General features: G+C 40.0%; 1 protein-coding gene across 1 annotated transcript; it reads left to right on the top strand.

Moving 5' to 3' along the window:
- Window positions 1-5,913: 5,913 nt before the first annotated feature.
- Window positions 5,914-22,934, top strand: faah2a (fatty acid amide hydrolase 2a). Its single transcript, XM_007891848.2, has 11 exons — window positions 5,914-6,249; window positions 8,355-8,437; window positions 9,264-9,400; window positions 10,385-10,594; window positions 11,191-11,310; window positions 12,654-12,789; window positions 13,147-13,264; window positions 14,050-14,169; window positions 16,279-16,390; window positions 17,835-18,029; window positions 19,456-22,934. The coding sequence occupies exons 1-11, from the start codon at window positions 6,052-6,054 to the stop codon at window positions 19,629-19,631; spliced, it is 1,605 nt and encodes a 534-aa protein (XP_007890039.2). The 5' UTR covers window positions 5,914-6,051; the 3' UTR covers window positions 19,632-22,934.
- The last annotated feature ends 1,316 nt before the right edge of the window (window positions 22,935-24,250 follow it).

The raw sequence follows: 24,250 nt of genomic DNA, 5'->3' as shown, positions 1-24,250 counted from the left end.
CCCCGGCACCGCTCAGAGCTGCCTGCGCATGCGCCGATCCCTGCCTGCGCGCATGCGTCATGACCCTATCCGACTCTCCTCCCCTCCCCTCCCCCCCCCCCCACAGAATTCCACCCAGTCTCAGGCTGCACAGGAGACCCCTCAGCCTTGACATCAGGCAGAGTTACAGTAATAATCCTGGCATTTGATATAGCGCTTTTCCCGTCGGGAGGACGTCCCAAAGCGCTTCACAGAACACACTGTAACGTGAATTGACTGTATATTTGTGGGCGAACGCGGCAGCCAATTGCGCACAGCAATGTCCCACAAACAGTCGTAGATTGAAAATGACCAATTTATTATTGTTTTGGTTTTTTGGAGGGATTATTATTAGGCTCTGTGTGGAGTAAGGAAACTTGCCCAAGGTTTCGCCCTCCGCCTGGAATTGAACTCAGGTCTCTCACTTGCAAAGCGAGTGCTCTAACCACTGAGCTACAGGACTCCCCAGAGTTGTGATCATCTCCTGTGTTTTGTCTCTCTCCCGTGAATCCAGTCATTTTCCACCCAATGGTCAGGGTTCGAAAATGATTTATCCTCAATGTCAACTTCGGTTGTTTACTGCAAAGCCTCAAAGGCGACTTTTTTGTTGCTGTTGTTGTTTTGATACTCCTCTTTGCTACTGCCTTGTGTCAAAGCAACTATTGCACTGTACTTCCCACCTTATAGCATGGCAATAATGCAGGAAGGAGAATGACCTCAAAAGAGCCTTATCGTGATATGTTTTTAGGAGCCGGGTAATTAAGCGAATTGAGTTTCAGGTTCAGCAATTCAGGTGTCACTGATAATACTGTATAATTCAGGATTTGTGGGACAAAGTCTGGAACTGCACACACAGTGTTTGCCACACGTTTGCAGTGTCTGTCATCTGTCAGAGTAAATGAGGATGGACATTGCACCCAATGGGATTCTCTGTTGAATGAAGCTCACTGGACAATCAGTGTTTCGGACCCGAGCTGGAGGTCGGGATCGGGGAGGAGGAAGGGTGGGGAGGAAGGAGGGCGATCAAAGGCACAGTCAAAGAGGCAGGTCTCGAGACAGGTCTTGAAAGAGACAAGGGAGGGGGCGAGGCGGAGGGACTGCGGGATGGAGTTCCAGGGCGTGGGGTGAAGAACAACTGGGAAAGATTGCCAGGAAGCTTGCCAGGACACTAAATTCATTTACAAAGCAGCTTGATCCTTTGATTGGAGACCAGCAATTTGTGGGTTCAAATTTCAAATTGTTGAGTTGCATAAGAAAAACAGGAGGGGAGAAAATACACTGAGTTTGCAATCCTCTCAGATTCTGAATGGAATCATAGAATTATACAGCACAGAAGGAGGCCAGTCGACCCCTCAAAAAAGCGACCATGTGGAATGGCTGCAGCATTCCAGCTGTACAAATCTGAATATTTATAGGCAATCAGTTCAATATCTGCAATTGTCTGTCAAGATCAAAACAAGATATTTTTTTTAAAAATCAGACAATGTAAATGGGGCAGCTTCTTTCTAATCTGGGGAGTGCACAGGGTGAGACAATGCCTGTTTAAAAAAAAGTGGAGAATGTTTTGGGTCTGATTAATGATTATTCATTTAAAGTATTCAGTCAGTGTGGTTATAACCAGTTATTATTTATTCCTACCAATCTCAAGGGCGTTTGTTTAGTGCCCGACATATTTTTCTAACCTTATGTAGATCATTTGTTTACATAAGGGCACATTTATATTATCAAGTGTACTTTGTGCTGCATTTACTTCAAAAGGGCATTGATCCATTGAAAATGTTTCAAAGAGCAAGGTCATTCTGAGATCTAAAGCATTAGGTTATGAAGACAGACTCAGCTCATTCTTTTTGGTGTAAAGAAGATTGCAAAGATATACAGTACTTACATTTCCTGTAGCATCTTTCATGTCAAGAGAATGTCCTAAAGCAATTTATAGGATATACAGTAAATGGCAGTGACTATGTTTTGTGGGTAAATAAAATATGGTCCGGATTTTGAAAAAAATATTAATAGGATACAAATGAAAGTAGGCATTGATCTTGAGAGGTGAGCTCACAAATGAAAATAAATTTAACAAGCCTCAAGCAAGAGTTGAGATGAGAAGGTTTTCATTTTGTCCTCCAGATCGTCTTTGTATTTGATAAAGTGCTTATCATACTGTCGACATATCTGAAAAGACTTCACAGGATATACAGTAGATTATAATTATAGCCAGTTTTCAGGGCTGCCCTTAGCAATGCAAACTTGATACATGAATAAATTTTGGGAACAAATTAATTTTCATTGGCTCCAAAAGCATTGCTCCAAAATATACTGAATCTCTACCTTGATTTATTGATTCAAACTCATCGACTGCAGCCCCAAGCAGACTAACATTTCAAACGACAACATGTTCAGTCGATGTCTGTCTCATGCATCATCAGCAAGAATGTCTATCAGGCAGAATAAAGGTTAATAGAATTTTATTTTTTGGATGCCAATTGGGAGTTGTTATTCATATGCTAAATGGTGTCAGTCTATTGTTGTTATTGCATAGCTGCAAAATGCGAAAAGCTGCAGAACGGCTCACAATTAGTATCTAAAAACTAGTGAAGATAGAAATGTACCAGAAACTACATGACTGATACCAAACTTCAGTTATACAAAGGATACAGATTACCTTTCTATTATACAAAAATAAATTTTATTGTAAAGATTAGAAGAAGTGGAGTGTTTCAGTAAAACAATATACTTGGAGGGCACAAAATTATAACCATTACAACTACCTGTGTTCTGAAACATGCCCGATTTATTGCTACAGGAAAGATACCAACTTGGTCATAATGCCCTTAATAAAGTTCACTCAGCTATTCAGCAAAAAAAAAGCATAAATTGTAAGGTCAAAATCTGGAATGACTAGCCTTCCTTTCACCAAAAGAGTATAATTCTCTCCCTCTCTCTATATATATTTATACTAATAAAGACAAAGTGTCTGTGTGTCTGTCTGTGTATCCAACAAAACACAATAAGCGATTGACATAGAGACATGATTTATACTTCATCGGAAAGGTCTTGCATGCATAGGTGTCAGGGGCATTTTTTTTCAAGGATCTCCTATGGTTGATGAGCTATATTTAATAAATGCTTTAATAAAGCCCCAAAATATGAGGTATGAATGGTTTCTGCAACAAAGTAGCTGCAGAGGCTATTTTGTTGTAGAAACCATTCACCCACTTCTCAAAAGATAAGTTTACACTAATATATTCTGCAACAAATGTTTGGCAATAGCTCCAGGATTTGCACACAGTATAACCCCGTCGGTTAGCGTATTTTTGATAGGAGTACTCCCAAAAGAAGTTCTCCCACTGAGTTCTTCCACAGGAGTCCTCACAGCTGAGTATAAAAATGAAATGTCTGTGTGTGTCTGTATATATGTCAATCTACATTCCATATTGGATCCTTTAGTATTCTTTATAATCATCAATCAGATCCAATTTGGGTGACAGGATCTCGTAAACACATAGAATTGGTATTTTTGATCTTTAGGCAAAATACTATTTCTACAGGGTAAAGGAAAATCTCATTCATTTGAACCTGTTGAGTCATATAAAAAGTTACTTATGGCTCTCAACAAAAGGTATTCATGACCAGGATTCATTTAAATCTTTTTAAGGTACCCCCAAGGAATTTACCATTAAAACATTTTGTAGCAAATGTTATACTATAAAGTAGAACAATTCGAAATTTGGAGACAAGCAACCTCTGAGTTGTAATCACTTGTAGGATTTCTCTCCTTTCAAACTGTTTTGTTTGAAATAGGTGAAAGGAATCAAGAAATTCAAATAGTCTGTTATGCTATTGTACCGATTTGTTTCGAGTCTCAATGTGGGATTTCTAGTTGGACAATTGTGGATAAGAACAAGATCATTCCTATAATGACCCAACAGCTGGTCCAAGAGAGCACACACCAGGACATTGGACTCATAAAGAGGCGGCTTGATGCTATAATGGGAGGACGGACGGTATTGTGGAAAGGTGAGATCTAAATGACTGAAAGGCCATCTTGTTTGAAAAACTCTCGTGACCTATTAGGTTCATAGCACTCCAAGTTTACAATTTGAAGTGCTGTAGTCAGAAGAGTTTAATGCTCAGTAACAAATGCTTACAAACTGAATGCTTTGCTACTATTTTTATTCTCACCCTTGTATTCAAATCCTACTACACTACTTTTATTCTCACCCTTGTATTGAAATACCTCCACTCCTCTGTACCCCCCCTACCTCTCTGACCTCTGTCCTCAAAACAGTACCCGTTGCCTTCATTCCTCCAGGTCTGGCCTCCTCCTCGTCCCCCGAGTCCACCGCTCCACCCTTGGCGGCCGTGCTTTCAGCCACTATGCCCCGAGGCTCTGGAATTCTTTTCCTCACTCCCTTCGCCTCGTTCCCTCTCTTTCTATTTTCAGGTGACTGCTGAAGACCTTTCTCTTCGACCGCGCCTTTGGTCACCTTCCTCCCCATCCCCCGGCTCGGCGCCGGGATCCGTTACTGTAAAGCGCTCTGAGACTCCGTCCGGCGTTGAGGGCGCTATACAAATCCAAGTTGTTGTTGTTATTCAAGCTAAGTCTCTAAATATCATTTATAAGGAAATTTGAATGAATGATAAAGAAAAAATAATATTAGAGGATATGGGAAAAGAGAAACGAGTAGATAAATAATAATATAGTTTCAATGGGGGAACTAGCACCAGTGCAGATAATAATGGGCTATTCCCAAACTTGTTCGCTACTCTATACACAGAAATCAATTTCAATTTCAAAATCAAATGTGTATAGGCACGTTTTCAAGATAAATTTGGACTGATAATGAAAAACAATTGTGCCAACAGTTAACAGAACCCTTGTGTGGAAGACATAAAAGTGCAACATTTTGAGCTAGCTTATCAGAGTCGTTGCAACACTACGATAATAAAGAAGTCTTACAATACAAGCTAAAGAACCTCTCTGAAGAAAAATAACACAACAGTAACGATCGGTTTTCTCTGCCTTGGTCGGGGTCCGACTCCGTGCTTTGCGAAGTGCTCCGAGACATTAGGCGAGAGGAAGGCTGCTGTACAAATGCAAGTTGCTGTTTGTGGTTGTTTCTGGTTTGTTGCAGTGCCAAAGGTGAGATGGTCTGAGGTCTGTTGCCTGAGCAGCAGCTGATTCGTGTGGTTGCAGTCTCTCACATCAGCCTTACACCCCTCCACCCCCAGGAGGGTTGTTATAGGAACTGGTAACAACTTCCACAGGACCCCTTCCCTCCCCACCAGCACACACACATACACACACACACACATACATACATATACACACACACCTACATATATATACACACACATACATATATACACACACATACACACACACACACATATACACACACACCTACATATATATACACACACATACATATATACACATACACACACACACATACATATATACACAACACATACATACACACACAGACATACATATATACACACACATACATACACACACACACATACATATATACACAACACATACATACACACACACATACATACACATATACACACACATACACACACATACACACATACACACACACATATACACACACACATACATACACACATACATATACACACGCATACATACACACATACATAATATATACATACACACATACATATACACACATATATATATACATACTCCCACACAACACATACATCCCTTTCGCTCTCACACATGTTCCCCCCTCCCCCACACACACATATCTCTATCCGCTCCATAAACACACACACACATATATATATATATGTATATACACACACACCGTCATGTACAGACACCCCCCCCGGGCCCCGGTGCATGCCGGGCTCGCTCAGCCTCTGCGCGTTCCATCCGGTTGTCCGACCGTTAGTTTTCGAACCGCGGCGCGAGGCGAGACGTGGCGACGGCGGCAGCGAGTGACCAGAGACCCCCCACACACACACACACACAGAGACAGGCGGAGGGGAGGCCCGGCCATGGCGCGCTCGACATTGGAGCGCCTCGTCGCGTTCTCTCTCCGCTCCTTCTCGAACTTTCTCCTGGCGCTGCTGTCGGTGGCTCAGAGGTGCCGCGGGGGCGGGCGGGTCAACAACTGCCGCCCGCTCCCACCGGCCACCGAGCCGCTGCTCCTGCACTCGGGGGTACAGCTGGCCTCCAGGATACGGCGGCGACAGGTAAACAACAAGCCCTCCTCCTCCTCCCCGCCGCCGCCGCCGCCGGGGGCCAATGGCAACGCCCGAGCGATTTAGTCCCTGTCAAAAAAAGAAAACGAATGGGATCAGGTTTTTTTTTATTGCGTTAGTTCCTCGCGTCGAGCTGTGTCTGTCTGTCCCTCTGTCGTCGGTCGTGGCCGTCGCCCTCGGGGCCGTTCACTTCACTCCTTGTCGGGAGGCGCTGTTACTCCCTCTCTCCCCCCCCCTCTCTCCGGGTGGGGTGTGGCAATGAGCTGACTGGCCTCTGGCTGGCGGCCGCGGCGGCGGCGGCGGCGGCATCATCATCATTGGGGGCCCACCTGCTCCCGAGAGAAGGTAAGAATTTTCTTGGCGGGGACGGGAGAAGATCCAGGTCCATCGAGTTCGCCTCCCGCCGTCTCGGCGGTCGCTTCGACCGGAAAGCGGGCGACCCCTCCCGCCAGGGGCGCGGTGTTGAACGCAAGTCGTCGTCGTCGTCCCGTCTCCCCCCCCATCCCCCCGGGATCCGTTGCCGCGAGGCGCTCGCAGATGCCGTCCGGCGTGGAGGGGCGCTGTGTGGATCCCAGGCTGTTGTCGCGGTTGTTGGGGGTCCACACGGCCCCTCCGCTTTACAGTACATTCTGCGAAGCACTTTGAGACCCTCTCAATGACGTGATAAGGTGCCAAATCAAATGCAAGGATTATTATTAACAACAACAACAACTGCCATTTACATAGCCCACTCCCCCCCCCCCCCCCCACCCTCCCCTCCCCCCGCCACGCAGGGTCGGGTTCCCAGAGCACTCGAAAGTGGCAGAGCGCAACTCCGAGCCGGGGGAGGTGGCCGTAGGCACGAGTAAAGAGGAAGGCCTTTAGGTGTGACCGGAAGATGGGGAAGGATGGGGCAAGGCGGAGGGATCAAGGGAGAGAATCCCAAGGTTTCGGGACGTAATGGTTGAAAATGCAGCCAACGATGGTGGAATGAATGGAGGTTACAAGGGACAGGCAGGAAGTCGTCGAGCGGAGGCCACAGGTAGTGGGTTCGGGAGAGGCACGTCAGAGAAGGTGTCAGGGCTCATGAAGGGAATTGAAGACAAGTGTGAAGGTCTTGAAATCAATCCTTTCGGTGATAGGGAGCCAGTGGAGCCTGGCTAGCACCAAGAAAGTCATGGCTTTGAGCTCAGATCGGGACCTTGAGCTCAGCCATTCCAGGCTCCTCCAGTCGGTGCAACTCTGGGAGTGGTGGGAGAGGGGACCGCTGCCGGAGGCACCATCCTTTAGATGAGAGACATCAAACAGAGGGTTCCATCTGCCAGTTCAGGTTGCGCATCAAAATTTGCCAGTGACAAAGAGAAGAGTTTCTTTGTGACATCCTGGCCACGCAGCCCACCCCCATCAAATTAGTTACTCTTTTCTTGGCTGTGTGTGGGACATTGCTGTGCCTAAATGGTTTGCCATGTTCGCTACAATATCCACAGTCACTACACTTTACAGTAAATCCTCTGAAGCATTTTGAGATGTCACAATGATGTGCTAATTAACTATATCAAATGTAACGATTATTATATTTAAACAATTGCTCTGATCCCCTGTAATAATAGACACAGGAAGGTACCAAGTTCTGTACTTGGTGATGAGTTAGCTGAGCTCAGTTAGGATGTACTTGGCGTTCCTAAGCTGAGAAGCGAAGGAGGCTTTGTAAGACAGGTTCCTGTTCCTTAACATTATCCAGTGCATTATCTTTCTTCCTCCATCTCCCCAAACTGAAATACAGCATGTGGCTCGAGTGGATATTTGATCTGGATAAGATCAGGCTCTATTATGTACCCGTCCCGGTGGAATAACCGGAGCACACTCATTTTGATCACACATGAATAGACACTTGGATAAAGTAATCAATTATGGAACAAAAAACCACTGCATTGACATCTATGGTCATCTACATGACTGGCATTTTATTTCATGCAGTTTTCATGTTTTAATTTTTATCTTGCTTGTAGTTTAAAAATGTTTCTATGTTTTTAGCCTATTTAGTGCGATTATGACAAATGAACCTGGACAATTATAAGGAGCATGCAAAACTTTAACAATATTATTCTTTATTGTAGGTAAAGTGTATAGAAGTAATACAAGCGTACATCAACAGGATCAGAGCTATCAATCCTATTGTCAATGCCATCGTTGCAGAGAGGTAAGGAGTGGGTTTCTAGTGTGTTTCACCCTCGACTCTAGTCCATTGATGTCCTGGCTAATTGTCTAATATCAAGTCCTGGACGAGAGCCAACTTCTTCCAGCTCAATGTTGGCAAGACAGAAGCTGTCCTGCTTGGCTCTCGGCAGTGCCTCCACACCTCAGCTGCTGACATTAACACTATTCATGGCTGCACTCTTCACCTCACCAATACGAAACCTCGGTGTCCTTTTCGACTACCAGCTATCCTTCAAACCCCACATTTGTGCCATGACCCGTCTGCCTTTCTCCACCTCCGCAACATTCCCCGCCACTGCCTCTCATCACAGGCCGCCAAGACACTGATCCACGCTTTCATCACGTTCTGGCTTAACTACGCCAATTGCCTGCTTGTTGCGCTTTCCAACTCTTTCCTCCACAAACTGTAGATTATTCAAAACTCTGCAGCTCGTGTCCTCTCCCGCACCAGGCTCCGCGAACCAATCACCCCCATTCTTGCCAGCTTCACTGGCTCCCCGTTCCTCAGAGAAACAAGTACAAAACCCTCATTCTCACCTTCAAAGCCTTCCACGGTCTTGCTCACCCCTACTTCTCCAACCTCCTAATCCCACATCAGGCTGTCCGCTCCCTCCGCTCGGCGGACACCAGCCTGCTTCAGTTCCCTGAAAATTTGGTGCATAGATACATTAATCTCAGCTATTCAATGTAAAAGTTTCGTTTCCCAGAAAAACTGATTAAACCGACCAATTTAACTTCTATGCCCCCAAAACGTAGAAAAAGCAGGGCATGAAAACAAAATTCAAATAATAATATTGTGAAATACATAGGTTTGAAAATGCTTTGGCAGAGGCCCAGCAGGTAGACAACTGGCTTGCTGAAGGGAGCGAAGATGAGAAAACACTGGAGGAAACTGTACCTTTCCTAGGGGTTCCTTTCACAGTCAAAGAGGCATTTTCATTGGAAGGTAAATCAATGAGAATATTTACTTATTCTTTCCCCTCTATCTTCCCCTTTTTCCCCCTTAATAAAATACTTGAATGTTATCCCCTTGAGCCAGAGGGCTACTTTTACAGAAGCCGAAAAACAATTTCCTTAGTTAGGCTACTGGTGGCAGGCTTGAGAAATTCTTGGGAAATTTAAGCCATTGCATCATTTAATTTCCATTGCATCTATATTCATATACTTGTTGAAACTTGTACTACAGTATTGAGGTTAATATCGTATCTGGTAAATGGGTCAAAAGAAGCAGACAGCCATTCTTGTTTTTCTAGGATCAGACAGCTGAAGGTAGTTTCCAGGTTAGACCTAATCTAAGATCTAAGTGTTGACTTATTTAAATGGTAGAGCCACTCCCAAATTCAAACTGCTTTTCCTAGTCACTGACATGACCAAAAGAAATCCAAAAGTACCAGTTTTTTGTAATCATTTAAAATTAAATCATGTTCAGAAGTTAATTACATATTGTGGAGTCCTGTAGCTCAGTGGTTAGAGCACTCGCTTTGCAAGCGTGAGACCTGGGTTCGATTTCCAGCAGGGTGAAACCTTGGGCAAGTTTCCTTACTCCAAATGCCTGATAATAATCCCTCAAAAAAACAATAATAAATTGTTCATTTCAATCCACGACTGTTTGTGGGACATCTGTGTTTCGCCCACAAATATACAGTCAATTCACTTTACAGTGTATTCTGTGAAGGGCTTTGAGACGTCTAGAAGATGTGAAACGCGCTATATCAAATGCAAGGATTATTATTATAAATTTATATCTAGAATTTTCTGATCAATACTTCAAACAAAGTATTCTTTCTTTGTAAAGATCTTTCGTATACCACAACATCTTTTATAGGGATATATCATCTGAAATTCAGAACAAATTATTCTAAACCGATGAAATCGATGGATATTTTGTTGTCTTTGTGATATTAACATATTGTATATTTTCCTCCTTCAGGCTTGCCCAACTCCTCTGGTCTTGTAAACCGTAAGAATGTAATTGCTACGACAGATGCCGTTGTTGTGGCTAACCTCAGAAAAGCTGGTGCCATTCCATTAGGAGTCACAAACTGTAGTGAACTTTGCATGTGGTATGAATCGAACAACAAATTGTATGGGATCACCAGAAACCCATACAGCGTGGATAGGATTGTAGGAGGAAGCTCAGGTGAGTGCACAAATATAGAATCGAGATTAGCTGGTTTTAGTTGTAGCAGTGCTGAACATAACTTATCCAAGGAATTGACTGGGACAGTCAGGGGTCAGTGGGCTAATGTGCCCTCTTCTTGGGGAGCAGGTTTTGGATGCAGTTCAGACAGTCAGTATTTTCATAAATTTGTTATTCTTAAGTTGATGGATATAAGTGAGGAATCATGCCTGGCAAATCCAGGTTATCTGCAACAATTCAAGGCATTATATATTTTCATTAGCAGTCTGGCTCATCAGTGAGATTGAGGTGTTGATATGTCTTAAATCCCAAGAGCCAGAGCTCTATCAGACAAGGACTGCAGAGTTATTTACCATTTTAGACCGTTCTTTTGCTTTTTTGGTTAAGTTATTTTGATTCTTCATATTGAATTTTGGGAAAAGGGAGATTTTTTTGTTGCTCACTGCAAAAGGTCTTACAATTTTCTTTGCATACGGAAACGCATCAAGAGGAAACCTAACCGTAATCTTTGGAGTTGTTTGTTGTTTTTTTTAAAACTCATTTCATAAGCCAAAAGGAAAGTGACATAGAAAACAAATGCTAATTTGTTTTCACAGGTGGTGAAGCATGCATTATTGCTGCAGCTGGGTCGCTAATGGGAGTAGGTTCTGATATTGGTGGAAGCATTCGGATGCCAGCCTTCTTTAATGGTGTCTTTGGACACAAGCCTTCAGCAGGTTAGGATTTTTAGTTGAGTTCATCTGTTTCACAATCTTGCACTGGATTTTGTCCCATATAGTTTGTACTTTTTTCACGTTTCTGCCTTCGAAATACAGCATGTAGCACGCTTAACATGACTAAGGTGAGACGGATCTTAATAGCTACTTTAGTACACGGTTTACATTTAATATTGTAATTAATAATTTCTGAAGTTCAGTTAAAGCAGAGCTGTGTATAACTGATCAGTTGTTTGCAAAATAATGTTTGCAACGTAATGTTCCACCCTCTGGTGGCAGAAAATCAGCACTGCCAATTAACTGGCTTTCAGCTGCAAGTACAGTTTCATGCAATGCAATTACATTTGGTTAGTTAATAAACTACTGTAAAATTAACCAGCTTTAAGTCAGTTTATATTGTTAAAGCTATACTCCTATTTTTGACTTGTATGTATATAAAACTGAACTTAAGATCTATATTTTTTCAAATACAAAGGGTTAGCATTCTAGGATTCAGTGCCATGGGACATTCTCCCAGCTGACCTAAAAAAAAATTGAAATCCACTTAATCTATTTGTTGAATACAAGAGGAGTATTCATTTTCTGTGATTCCTGGTCTCCAATATTTAATTCTGCAATCAAGTTTTATTTTAAGACAACAACGTGACTAGCAACAGTTCCTGACTTTATAATAAAATAATAAGAATCCTTGCATTCAATATAGTGCCTTATCACATCTTCAAGACGTCTCACAAAAATACTGTAAAGTGAATTGACTGTATATTTTGTGGAGGAAACGAGGCAAACTTTTCTGCAGTATGAAATTATCGTACAGATTAACATTGAATAATCCACACACAAATCATTCTCTTTCACTGCAAAATAGCATTGTTTGCCTCAAGCAGCTTTGTACAGCAAACATCAGTATTCAAACCTGAACATATATTTTGATATACCAGGATCCATTATATGTTATTCATGCATCAAGTATTTTATAAAAGTGATTTGCTTAAAGCAAAATTGTGACTACAGCAGGCACATCAGCCTTACAAGTTGACTACACTATCCTATATCTGTTGAAAGTACTATTTAAAACAATAACAAGTGTTTATAAAACGCAAAATATTACAGATGCTGGAAATAATAATTCTTGGATTTGATATAGCGCCTTATTACATCTTCGAGACGTCTCAAAACGCTTCACAGAATATACTGTAAAGTTTGGTGGGAGAAAACTGAAATAAAAACAGTCGCTGGAAACATGCAGCAGGTCAGGCAACATCTATGGAGAGTGGAAAATGAGTTAACGTTTCAGGTAGATGACCCTTCGTCAGGACTCAAATGTGTTTATACTCTGCTTTCAGGTCTGGTCCCTAACAACGGTCAATTTCCAAATGCAGAGCATCAAAGAATCGATTTTCTTTGTACTGGTCCTATATGCCGCTACGCCGAGGATCTTATTCCAATGTTGAAAGTCATGGCTGGTCCAAATATCTCCAAGTAAGGAGAAAAACATTTTAGACTTGTATTTTTAAATTAAACTATAGTACAATGAAAACTGGTTAAGCTGGTCATGTTGGGGACAGATATTTTGTCCGCCTTAAGAGGTGTCTAAGGGTAACCGAAATACCGTTCCTGCCCAACAGAGGAGCACCGCTGACGCTGTATAAAAATATGTAATGTTTCACTTGAAGTAATGTTAACTCACCAAGTATTTTAACCTAGGAGTTAAAGTTAAAATCGTGTACCTCACAGAAAGCGAATTCCACTGTATTTGTAACTTTTATTCTAGTTTTATTTCATAGCTTGATCTGTTTCCCGAGCAACAATTGAATTTTTTTGCGTTATTTACAAAAGGATAAAGGTTGATGAAAAAGTTTCCATTTCGAAAATGAAATTCTACTCCATGGAACATGATGGCGGGTCCCCATTTCTATCCAGAGTTGACAAAGAACTGACTGATGTTCAAAGGAAAGTATGTGAGAGAGCCACTTTTATCTTTGGAATATCCTAATCCTTTTAAAACCAAACCTATCCTCTATCCTCTGTACTTTCGGAGCATTTATGTATAATGAAATCTTAAAAATTGTATCCCTTCTGTAAAATATGGTATTGTTCATGTGGTATAACTTATTTGCTGTAATCTGTACACTAAAATGTTTATCCAAAAGGGGAAAGCCAGAGAACCTTTTCCTGTCAAAAGTAGCTGTTATCTCCAATGGCTGTTGTACCTCATACTCTCTATACTTAAATCACACCTCAGTTTTTTTTAGTTTGCCAGTTTCACTATTAATTCATATAAGGAAAGTGTTAACCTTTTTAAATTTAGATTATTTTCCAATAATTGATAGAACTAATCAGATAGTACCTTAATTTAAGTTGTCAAATACTTTTAAAAGCTGCTTACAGGCTAGCTTTCCATCTTTGTTCTGTATTGTTGATGTCCATACATATCAATGATTAGTTAAAATAAGCATTGAATCTGTATCACAACATTGTCCATCCAAGATGGGATATCTACCCACCTATGTGCAGCATTTCAGATGTGCTAGAGAGTTTGAACTTCTAGAATTCTCCATATTAAATTGTGGGATTGCATGGATTTGTATAATTTAATAATAATAATCCTTAGAAATGTTATCTTAAAATACACTAATGGGCTGAACATAATTGTTTTTCCTTACTGTCAACTTCAGCAGAGGTAGTTAAGTAATCTTGATAAAATTGTGCTTCTAATGTGTAGGGTTTTTTCCCCTCCAGGTAGTTGACTTTCTTGAAATACAATATGGTGTTCAGGTACAACATGTTCAGATCCACAAAATGAAGTATGCTTTTCAGATTTGGTCAGCAATGATGTCCTTCGAACACAACGCTGAAAAGGTAACTTTCTGAGTTGTATCTTGTGACAAAAGATATTCTGAACTTAACTGCCTGACCTGTTGAGTGTTCCCAGCGATCTCTGTGTTTGTTTTAAATTTCTAGCATCTGCAGCATTTTGCATTTAATTTACACTAATTATACAAATGAGCATTAACATATCCGTGTATAAAACTCCAACTCCCAGAATTTAAAGGGCAGTGTGTTAACCCACTCCACTACCCAGTTCTCCCAAGACCCGGCCTCTAAATATGATGAGAATAAGCTGCCAAATGTTGGAAGGCAGAATCAATTTGACAGTTTCCCTTAAAAATCATTCAAGTACACTTCAGGAAGCTGACTGGCTTCCTTTGACCAAGAAAGCATGGTTGGCATCACTTACTGTGTGCTGCGCATGTGTGTTATGGGCAGGAAGCCCATGGTAGGGAAGGGAATGGTTATGGTAGGGAAAATTCTAGAATCCTTCATCAAGGATGTCGTAGTGGGATACTTAGAAGATCACAATATGATTAGACAGAGTCAACATGGCTTTACAAAAGAAGTCATGCTTAACAAATCTTTTAGATTTTTTTGAGGACATATCAAGTAGATTAGATAGGGGGGAATCAGTGGATGTAGTGTATTTAGATTTCCAAAAGGCATTTGATAAGCTGCCGCATAAAAAGTTGATCCACAAGATTAGGGCCCATGGAATTAAGGGGAATATATTAGCATGGATTGAAGAATGGCTAATGGGAAGAAAACAAAGAGTAGGGATAAACGGGTCCTTCAGATTGGCGGGATGTGGCTAGTGGAGTGCCACAAGACTCAGTGCTTGGGCCTCAACTATTTACAATCGACATCAACGATCTAGATGAGGACATCAAATTTAATATATCCAAATTCGCAGATGACACTAAACTAGGAGGGAGAGTAAACACCGAGGATGACATTAAAAAAATGCAACAAGATATAGAATAGGCTAGGTGAGTGGGCAAATAGGTGGCAGATGAAGTATAATGTAGGGAAGTGTGAGGTCATCCACCTAGGTGGCAAAAACAGTAGAGCAGATTATTTTTTAGAAGGGGAGAGACTAGATAGTGTTAGCGTTCAGAGGGACTTGGGTGTCCTTGTACACCAGTCACAAAAAGTTAGTTTGCAGGTACAGCAAGCAATTAGGAAGGCTAATGGTATGTTGGCATTTGTTACAAAAGGGTTAGAATATAAGAGTAGGGAAGTCTTGCTGCAACTGTATAAGGTTCTGGTAAAACCACACCTAGAGTATTGTGTGCAGTTTTTGTCTCTTATTTAAGCAAGGATGTAGTCGCCTTGGAGGGGATACAATATAGATTCACTAGGTTGGTACCAGGGATGAGGGTGGTGAGTTATGAGGATAGGTTGAGCAATTTAGGCCTATATTCTCTAGAATATAGAAGAATGAGAGGTGATCTTATAGAAACCTATAAGATTATTAAGGGGCACAACAGAATAGATAGTGGGAGACTTTTTCCCCTGGTTGGAGAAACTATAACCAGGGGTCACAGTCTTAAAATTAGGGTTAAGCCCTTTCGCACTGAGTTGAGGAAAAATGTCTTCACTCAGAGGGTAGAAAATTTATGGAATTCTCTACCCCAAAGGGCTGTAGATGCTCAGTCCTTGAACATATTCAAGACTGAGATTGATAGATTTCTTGTGGATAAAGGGACATGGGGATAAGGCAGGTAGGTGGAGTTACAATAGATCAGTCACGATCTTACTGAATGGCGGAGCAGGCTAGAGGGGCCGAATGGTCTACTCCTGCTCCTAATTCTTATGTTTTTATGAAGCAACACTGATGTGCAGAAGGGTTCCTGATGTCTGTCACTTCACACAGGAAGTGATATGAGTAGCAACCTTACAATTCAGAAGTGCTGCCAAGTGGCTAGTTTTAGCCCGCCTTGTTATAATTTTGGGGGGAAGGGGGACAAGAAACAGGTTCTGTGGATCTAAACAAATCATATTTATGGTGTTCTCGTATTATGTGCACAATGTTTCCATAAATATTGGACGTGAAGGATTGTATTCTAGTTTCAAGTTTATCTATTAAAAAGAACGCGTTATTTCAATAGTTATACTGGACATTGTTTTTATCAGGAACAGCAATCCTTCAGCGAGCTGATGGGAAACAATGGAAAGAAAGTGATACCGATATGGGAATTACTGAAATGGCTTTTGGGATGTTCAACACATACATTTCCTGCTATAGGTAAAGCGTACATGGTTAAACAAATTTCACCTTCATTGTTATAGATAGTATTTAGTTACATATTTTAAATGCTTAGCCATTTAACTGATTAACAACAGGTGTATAACTAAAGTGTTGCAAATTTTCAGCTTGTGCATTATAATAATAAATACTCAACAAATAAGCATTTATATAGCAATCTTTATGCAGGATAACAGAGTGCTGTTTTGTGGCAAGGTTAAAAACATACTTTTACATCAGGATAGCTTTATTGATGTAATATTTACCTTAAACTTAAAAAAAAGTAGCAACAACAATTAGATTAAGAACTTTTCAATGCATCTTAAATTTTAATTTACTCTTTAATCTCATTTATTGCATTACCTCCATTTTTTTTACTGCAGACTTGGGAGTTTCTTGCTCCGTTGTTGGACTGTTTGTCTTGCTTCTGTACCTGTATTACTTGTTTTGCTCAGGTTTACTGCACAAAGATAAACTTGTGTTGTAGCTTGCAGTGTTTGTGCAATGATTCAATCATCTCACCTTTCCTTTTGTAGGAAGGTACACGTGTTCTGTGAACTTTGTTAAACACATTCCTATGATTAATGGTCCTGTATTTCCTGCCATAAACGACTTGAAAAGCCATTCTTTGAGTTTTGGCTACCTTACACATAATATCTGTGGTATTCATTTGCAGAACCAGAATTAATAGATCTGACAAATACACCTCCCTATGGTGATGTGCATTGTTCATTTCAATAGAATCAGATGAGAGAAACATCGAATTGACAGACTACTTCACCTCAACTATAAATTTTTAGTAAACTGTTCAGTCAAACTGACCTTGAAATGTATGGTGTATAGTAAATCTGAAAACCATACATATTACCACTTAGAGCATTCCAAATTAGACCATATCTTACAGTTCATATTTTTTTCTAAGCAAGTTCTGCTCATGTTGTAGAACAACTTGTTATGTAAAGGATGCTATTATATGTACAGCAACTTTGGTGAGAAATTGACAGCCTTTCATAATGCATTATTGGCTTGATTGATGTTCAAGCAGACAAGTACCCCTTTTGCTATAATGTTCCTTACTATTGAGTCGGAATTTCCACCTATTATTTATTACTGCATTAACATCGTTAATGTGCATAATTTATTTTGTCAGATTCAGTTTTTCTTCTAGAATAACTATTGTAACAATGTACATTACTGGATTTTTAGCATTTTCTACAGAATATTGTATTTTAGTTATATTGATATTTATTATACCAAAGAGAATGTTTTATAAATATTTCTGTAAACATTTCATAGTTATAAACTGAGGCAATTTTCAGAATTATGGATGCACTTTGGTCTCTGTAACTATGAAATTCTGCTGCATCTTTGTTTGCTTGGCTCCTTTTCTGCAATACAAGTTCTGTTGCTGGTATTTAATGTTTGTTCTGCCTTCTACATTTAGGTCTCGGTGTAGTAGAGTCGTGGGCTAAGGTAAATCGCTCCGGTAACGTCAACCTGGTAAACATGTGTCAAAACCTTCGGACAGAGCTCACCAATTTACTGGGAGCTGATGGTGTGCTTTTATACCCATCTCATCCCAAGATTGCTCCCAAGCACCACCAGCCCATTTTCATGCCCTTCAACTTTGCATATACAGGTAAATAGTTTAGTTACCACCATTCCTTGACAATAAAATTCCGAGTAGAACAGTTTATGGTTTATAAAGAAAGGGGAAATTGTTTCAAAGCTTTTGTTGCCAAGGATCAAGGCTCAATAACATAATTATAGCACCTTTAGCTCCTATAAAGTAACGTGGGGCAAATCACAGGCAGAGCCAGCATTCTGCATCCACTTTCAGGAAATGTATACATAACAATCCTTGCATTTAATATACTTCTTTATGCTTTCAAAATGTCAAAAGGATTTATTGTAGTAACTGTACATTTGGTAGGCATTAGTTTGCATTTGTTTGCAAACAACAACAAATTAAACTTGTGTGACACCCTTCACGTCGGAAAAATGTCCCAGGGCGCTAGACAGTCAGGGATTTTTGTGGGATGTCATACAGTGGTGTCCCACAAACAGCCATATTATGTATATATATCTATATATATTATACATATTAAAAAAAAAACTCCTCTTCGACCATGCCATCGGCCACCCCTCTTACCCCCCCCCAACCCCAGCTCGGGTCTGAAATGCTGTTCTCGGTCCAGCACCTTGGGATGTCCTCCCGACGTGAAAGGCGCTATACAAATGTAATCTTGTTGTTGAAGTGATTGACCAATTTTATCCAGGGGACTGTTCGGAGAGTATATGAGGTAAATGTTGGCCAGAATACTATGAGAATTTCCTTTGTCTCTTCAAGTAGTACAGTGGATTCTTTATTGTATTGCACCTTTAACCTCCAGTTCAACAAGTAAATGGGTACTACACTACACTGGAGTGTCAGCCTAGAATGAGTTTAAATTCCGAACCTGGGGCTTGAACCCTCATCCTTTTGATTCAGAGGCGAGTGCGACCAGCTAAGACATGCTGACACCTACAACTTACAAGTATTAAGAAATATTTAGTGATTGGAGTGATCTTCAAGATCTACACCAATTTCTTCAGGTGAATCACAGCAGCGAGAGAGGAGCCTTTTCTGTATGGTACACTTTTCAATTTAAAATGACACTGGTTGGGTTTTCCAAGGTATGTAATTGAGATATTTGCCCCTGGGCCGGAGTAGAAATCCTGCATCATGACTATGAGCTGGGAAAGTACTTTCATTTTCATAGCCCTTTATCAGGGTGAAACATTGCAATAAGCTTCACAAATATTCACTGCCTACTTATTTGTAGGCAACCATTTGTAGCATTGAGGTGCCACCACAACCAGGAAGTTAAGACTTTTCTATCTCTTTTTCCAACCGTCGAATGGGGATGCGAGGTTAAAATAAAATATGATGTTACTTTGTTATCAAATATCATTCGCACCATTAATCTTAATGTTACTTGTTTAGCAATAATTTGAAACCTTACATTTTTAAGACTTGCAACCTTAATTTTATTAAATAACTTAACTGTGACTTTCTGTTTTAGCGGTTTTTAATGTGGTTGGACTGCCAGTGACTCAGTGTCCACTTGGGCTGAGCAAAGACAAGCTACCTCTGGGAATTCAGCTTGTTGCTAATCACTATAATGATCATCTCTGTCTGAATGTGGCTCAAGAATTAGAGAAAGCATTTGGTGGTTGGCAAAATCCAGGTTCACTCTGAATACATTGAAGATCAACCTCATTCATAGATGGAGGGTTTTTGTACCCATTAACTTTCCTTTCCAGAATGATCTAGCAACACATTATATGCAACATTGAGTACAATTTATTTTCTGAAGAGAGATTGCTCTTTGTCCACTACCGCTCTAGAGTAATTTTAGATATGAAACATTTGTTGAAAGGTAGCAAGCCATTAGAAAATGTTTCTCAACTCTTTCATTGCTAAAATTCTATATACTGTACCTTTTACTAAAGACCCTCTAAGACTCTATAAATGATTTGACATTCACAGGAACCTAATGCAATTAGATGACCACGTTAACTAGGGCTTCTGAGAAAGAATTCATTTTGAGATTTTGGCGTTTATTGCTGACAATACTTGCTTTTTATTTAGATTTATTTAGATTTCTTACCTGCATATAAGTTCTGATGAATGTAGAACAACAGCATCACCTCTTTGCTTTTATATTCCAATACCTCATTTGCCTTTTAAATCTACTCCAGTCAAACAGTGCACTAATTGTTTCATAAGGTCTATCCACAATAACAATTAAATCTCTTTTCTGAGCATGCCCTTCCACTCAGTTTCTTGCTCTCATATATGCTCTTAATATATTTGAGTTAAATCCTGCAAGAAATGCCAGCCATTATCATTATATAACTTGCACTGCCCAACAGAGTTAAGCATTTTTCACAATAGCTATAAGATTAGAGTGAAGAAAAAGTTAACTCTTTCAGTTTAAATCATTTTTTTAATGGCACTAAGAAAGTGACTTGAAATAATTTACTAAATGTAACAATAATAATGGAAATCTAACAGTTATACATTTAGGTTATACATTTAGTTTTGTTTCGAGTGAGTTGTGGACACAGTGATGTGTTCTTATTGATGTGTAGCAAAGCATTTTTAACAAACTTTGATGCATATATTCTGATGTTTAATTTGAAAGTAAGGAAAATACTCTTATTGATTAGGTCTAGAGGGCTTTTTGTATTAGGATGCTGAAACCAGTCAAACACAAGGACGTGCATTTTCACTTGATTTTTCTCTTTTCCATAAATATTGAGTGAAATAATATTTTCAGAGACGTAACAACCCATATTATATTAATACCATCTCCTTGTCTTGCTCCACAATCACACTAGATTCACTGCCAACTGTCCAGCCTTAATATTATCTAGTGATAAATCAATTTAAAGCTCAATCTATTAAACAGCTTATGCTTAATATACATCATTGGCAACATATTCTCCCATCTACCATTGATTTTCATTTGTCTTTCAAAAGGTCTCCAATTATTTTATATACAGGACTTAGAGCCTCTCCAAATGTTGTTGTCTGCTTGTTCCATTCCTGATATGCCTACTGTTTGACTTACCAATTTGCTTTTTATTTGTGAATCCCATATTTTGGGATTCCAGAGCAATGTGCTTCTCCAGCAACAAGATTGCAGAAAAAAAGAGCAGCCAGATTCCAATGATTTCTAAGCACAAAGTTGGCTGTTCTCTCCTCGCACATCTGCAAACTGCCCCCCCCCCACATTATGTGCTGTAAATCAACTCTAGGTGGATTGCACTGCCGCCAACAAATTGCCTTCAGCCAGAATTCCTGCCTTGAGCAATTTACAAAGATCACTTTCAAAACTGATGAACCTACATATAACAAATCAGTCCACTCCCCTCCCCTGCTTCCCCCCGGATATACTTCCTATGATTTGATTGTGGAGCATCTTGAGCCTTAGAATTAATAGTTCCTAATGATGTTTTTTATACTTGTATCTTTTCTCAGCCTGCAACTTAAATTTATTTTATGTAGATGGAATTTCCATAATAACCCTTTATTATACTAGTAGCCCTACTTGGCACTGAATGGAATGTTATAAAAATATCTTCACAATACTTACAAATGGGTAGAAAGAAGAATTTCTAATTACTTTTCCCTCACAAACACACTTCATTCTCCTGAAAGCCATCCAAGCATTTAGAAGGTACTATCTGAAATTTCTAAGAAGTGGAGTCATATGACTCTTCAAACTATTATTGTTATCTGTGCATTAATTGAGGTACATTTATGTCTTCCCTTGCACTGGAGTGCTATTATCTTTGCAATACTGGTTCAATCAATAGCTAAAAAGGTGGAGTATCACTGGAGTGTTCTTCATTTGTCTTGTAAATTAGAATATTAGTCCATAATTGTTGGAACAGTGTGTTAGTATGACCTAACTGGTTAGGCAGCTTCAGCTATGAAGATAACTACATCTAAATGCACATGTTTAATTGGTGACAATTACGTATAAACATTGGTATCCAAGTATTAAGTCCCCGGGTTCCGTTCCAGCACAGATTAAATTTAGGAGTAACAACATATAACAGCATTAATGTGCAATATACTTTCCTGGAAAGAGGCATACAATTAGGACTTATTATTCAGCACCCCAATTACATGGTAAAAATACAGTAAGTGCATTTAATGCTGGTTTGAACCTAATGTTTGGTCTATTGATTTTTTTCAAAACAGAAATTCCTGATCAATTATAAGTAGATTTGATAAAACTATAATAAATGGCTAATTGTCATGGCTTTTAAATTTGGATTCAAACACAATGGAAATGTTCATGGCTTTTATTGGCATTGTTAAGACAAACTTCCAACAGCTGGAGGCCTTGCTGAAGAAGGGTACTTGTTTTTCCTGCAAATCGAAAGGTACTCCCTAACTTTCTGATGACTACTGAGCTTCTCGCAGAGCTTTAAAATATGAGGCTAATGAGTCTGATGTATGAGCTAACAAAAAAAAGCCTTTCGCTGCTATGTGAAGGAAAGTAACAATTGCAGGCCCTTTTCCTGATGTCATGATAAGATCAGTGAATCTTATTGTCCCCCTCAAGATTTTTCCCTTTGAATCTGATTAGAGTGTCTGAGGTCATACAGTATTGTGGGTAGTTCAGATCTAAAGAATGAGGAAAGACCCTATTGAAGGAGATATTTCTTTATAAGGCTATGTTCCTTATTGGCACTTTATGCGATCTAAATACTGTTTCACTCAGAAGTAATTCTTTGTTCCTTCTTATTAGCATTATATTTTCTAATTTGCATATTGTCTGAAGTTTATGTTAAATTATTGATAAACGTTTCCTTTTTTCATGCTTGAATTAATTTATGTAACCTATTGGTATATTTTGGGTGTATTGTGTTTAATGTTGCACTAATGTTATTTCATTTATGTAAAATCTTTGGCAGTACGATGTGGCCTGTATCATTAATTGTGTAACACACTGTAAAAATTATTAAAAGTATCAAATGCTGACAAAATGTGTCATGTTAATTTGTGTTTTTACGAGGAGATAAAACCTAAAAGGTAGGGTGGTCCTAGCCACAGGAAGCTTGCCGAACAGTGCTCACACTAGCAAACGGCAGTTTTAGTTGGTTAAGCTCCAGCAAGAGTATCCTAATATACACTCTTGGTGCTTGCCAACTTAAAATTAGGTGAGCACGGTGCATCCAACCAGGTAGAGAATGCACACTGCATTTCAGAAATGAAAATTGCCATGCATAGATGGAATGCATATTAGTTTACGCAAACGTGGTGATAGGTTTACACATGTCAGACACCCATCTGACTAAAGCAAATTGCAGTCTCCAAAGGTACTTTCCATCCTTTGACAAAAAGGCACTGTACAGGCTTGAAGCCTGATTGTGATTAACTTGGAACGGAAATTTAGGATACGACACTGGATATCACCTCAGGCAGTCTGAAGATTTTTTTCAATAAAGCCACAGAAGAACTATCTTTGAAGTGAGCATAGTGTATCTGTAGAAACAATTTTTTTTGCAAGAGAATCTTCAAGGAGCGTGACAGACGAACAACAAATTTACTTCAAAAAGCTCAGGCTGACCATGAACTGGAGAGTAAGTCAATTGTCTGTAAGGAATCATTCAGACTGGAACTTGGCAGCTCATCAAATGTTGGGTTGACTCATATACCACAACATCAGGAAGTGCGTCTCAAAGCCAACTGGGAACCCAGGGGTGTGTGGAGTTGGGGGTAGGGTGCGGGGAGCAGAAAGGTGACTAAATGTGTGGTGATAGAAAGTTTAAGTAAAGGGGACTTTAAGGGTGGGGAGGGAAGGGGCAGCGCAGAAGGATTCCGGGATAGAATGGCTGAAAGCTCACCTGCCCACTGGGGCAGATCAAGTGGGGACCATAACCCATCTGTTCAGCTTGATAGGTTACCACCACAACAACAACAACAACTTACATTTACACAGTACCCTTCAGGTGGGGTAGAGTCTCCGAGCACTTAACAATGGCAGTGCCTGACACCCAGCCTGGGGGAGGGAGGAGGTGACCATAAGAGTAATAATAATACCAATAACAATATTGTCTTCAGTACACTATGTGATACTTTGCTTTTTAAAAGATGACATTAAAAAAGTGTCTCATTTTCAAGTTCTTTGTGTGATTAGTATTAGCTACAGGTCACACAGGTTCTGGGATGACACATACACAGAATGCACATGAATTTGTTGGCATTTCTTGTAGTAGGGTAAACCCACCTGTTCTTATGAAAAGGTGAGTCATCCGTGGGTTTCCCTGAGTGACAGAATAAATATTGCAAGAAAC

Source organism: Callorhinchus milii, unplaced genomic scaffold (genome assembly GCF_018977255.1).
Source record: "Callorhinchus milii isolate IMCB2004 unplaced genomic scaffold, IMCB_Cmil_1.0 Scaffold15, whole genome shotgun sequence".
Taxonomy (NCBI): Eukaryota; Metazoa; Chordata; class Chondrichthyes; order Chimaeriformes; family Callorhinchidae; genus Callorhinchus; species Callorhinchus milii.
Note: the sequence above shows the minus strand (reverse complement) of the source record. Positions and strands in the feature narration are given on the sequence as shown.

Bases quoted from the DNA above. Each gene is read 5' to 3' on its own strand.
- faah2a (XM_007891848.2), top strand. From the start codon at position 6,052: ATGGCGCGCTCGACATTGGAGCGCCTCGTCGCGTTCTCTCTCCGCTCC. The intron at 8,438-9,263 runs GTAAGGAGTGGG...TGAAATACATAG, and splicing joins AATGCCATCGTTGCAGAGAG to GTTTGAAAATGCTTTGGCAG. The intron at 18,030-19,455 runs GTAAATAGTTTA...TTTCTGTTTTAG, and splicing joins CTTCAACTTTGCATATACAG to CGGTTTTTAATGTGGTTGGA.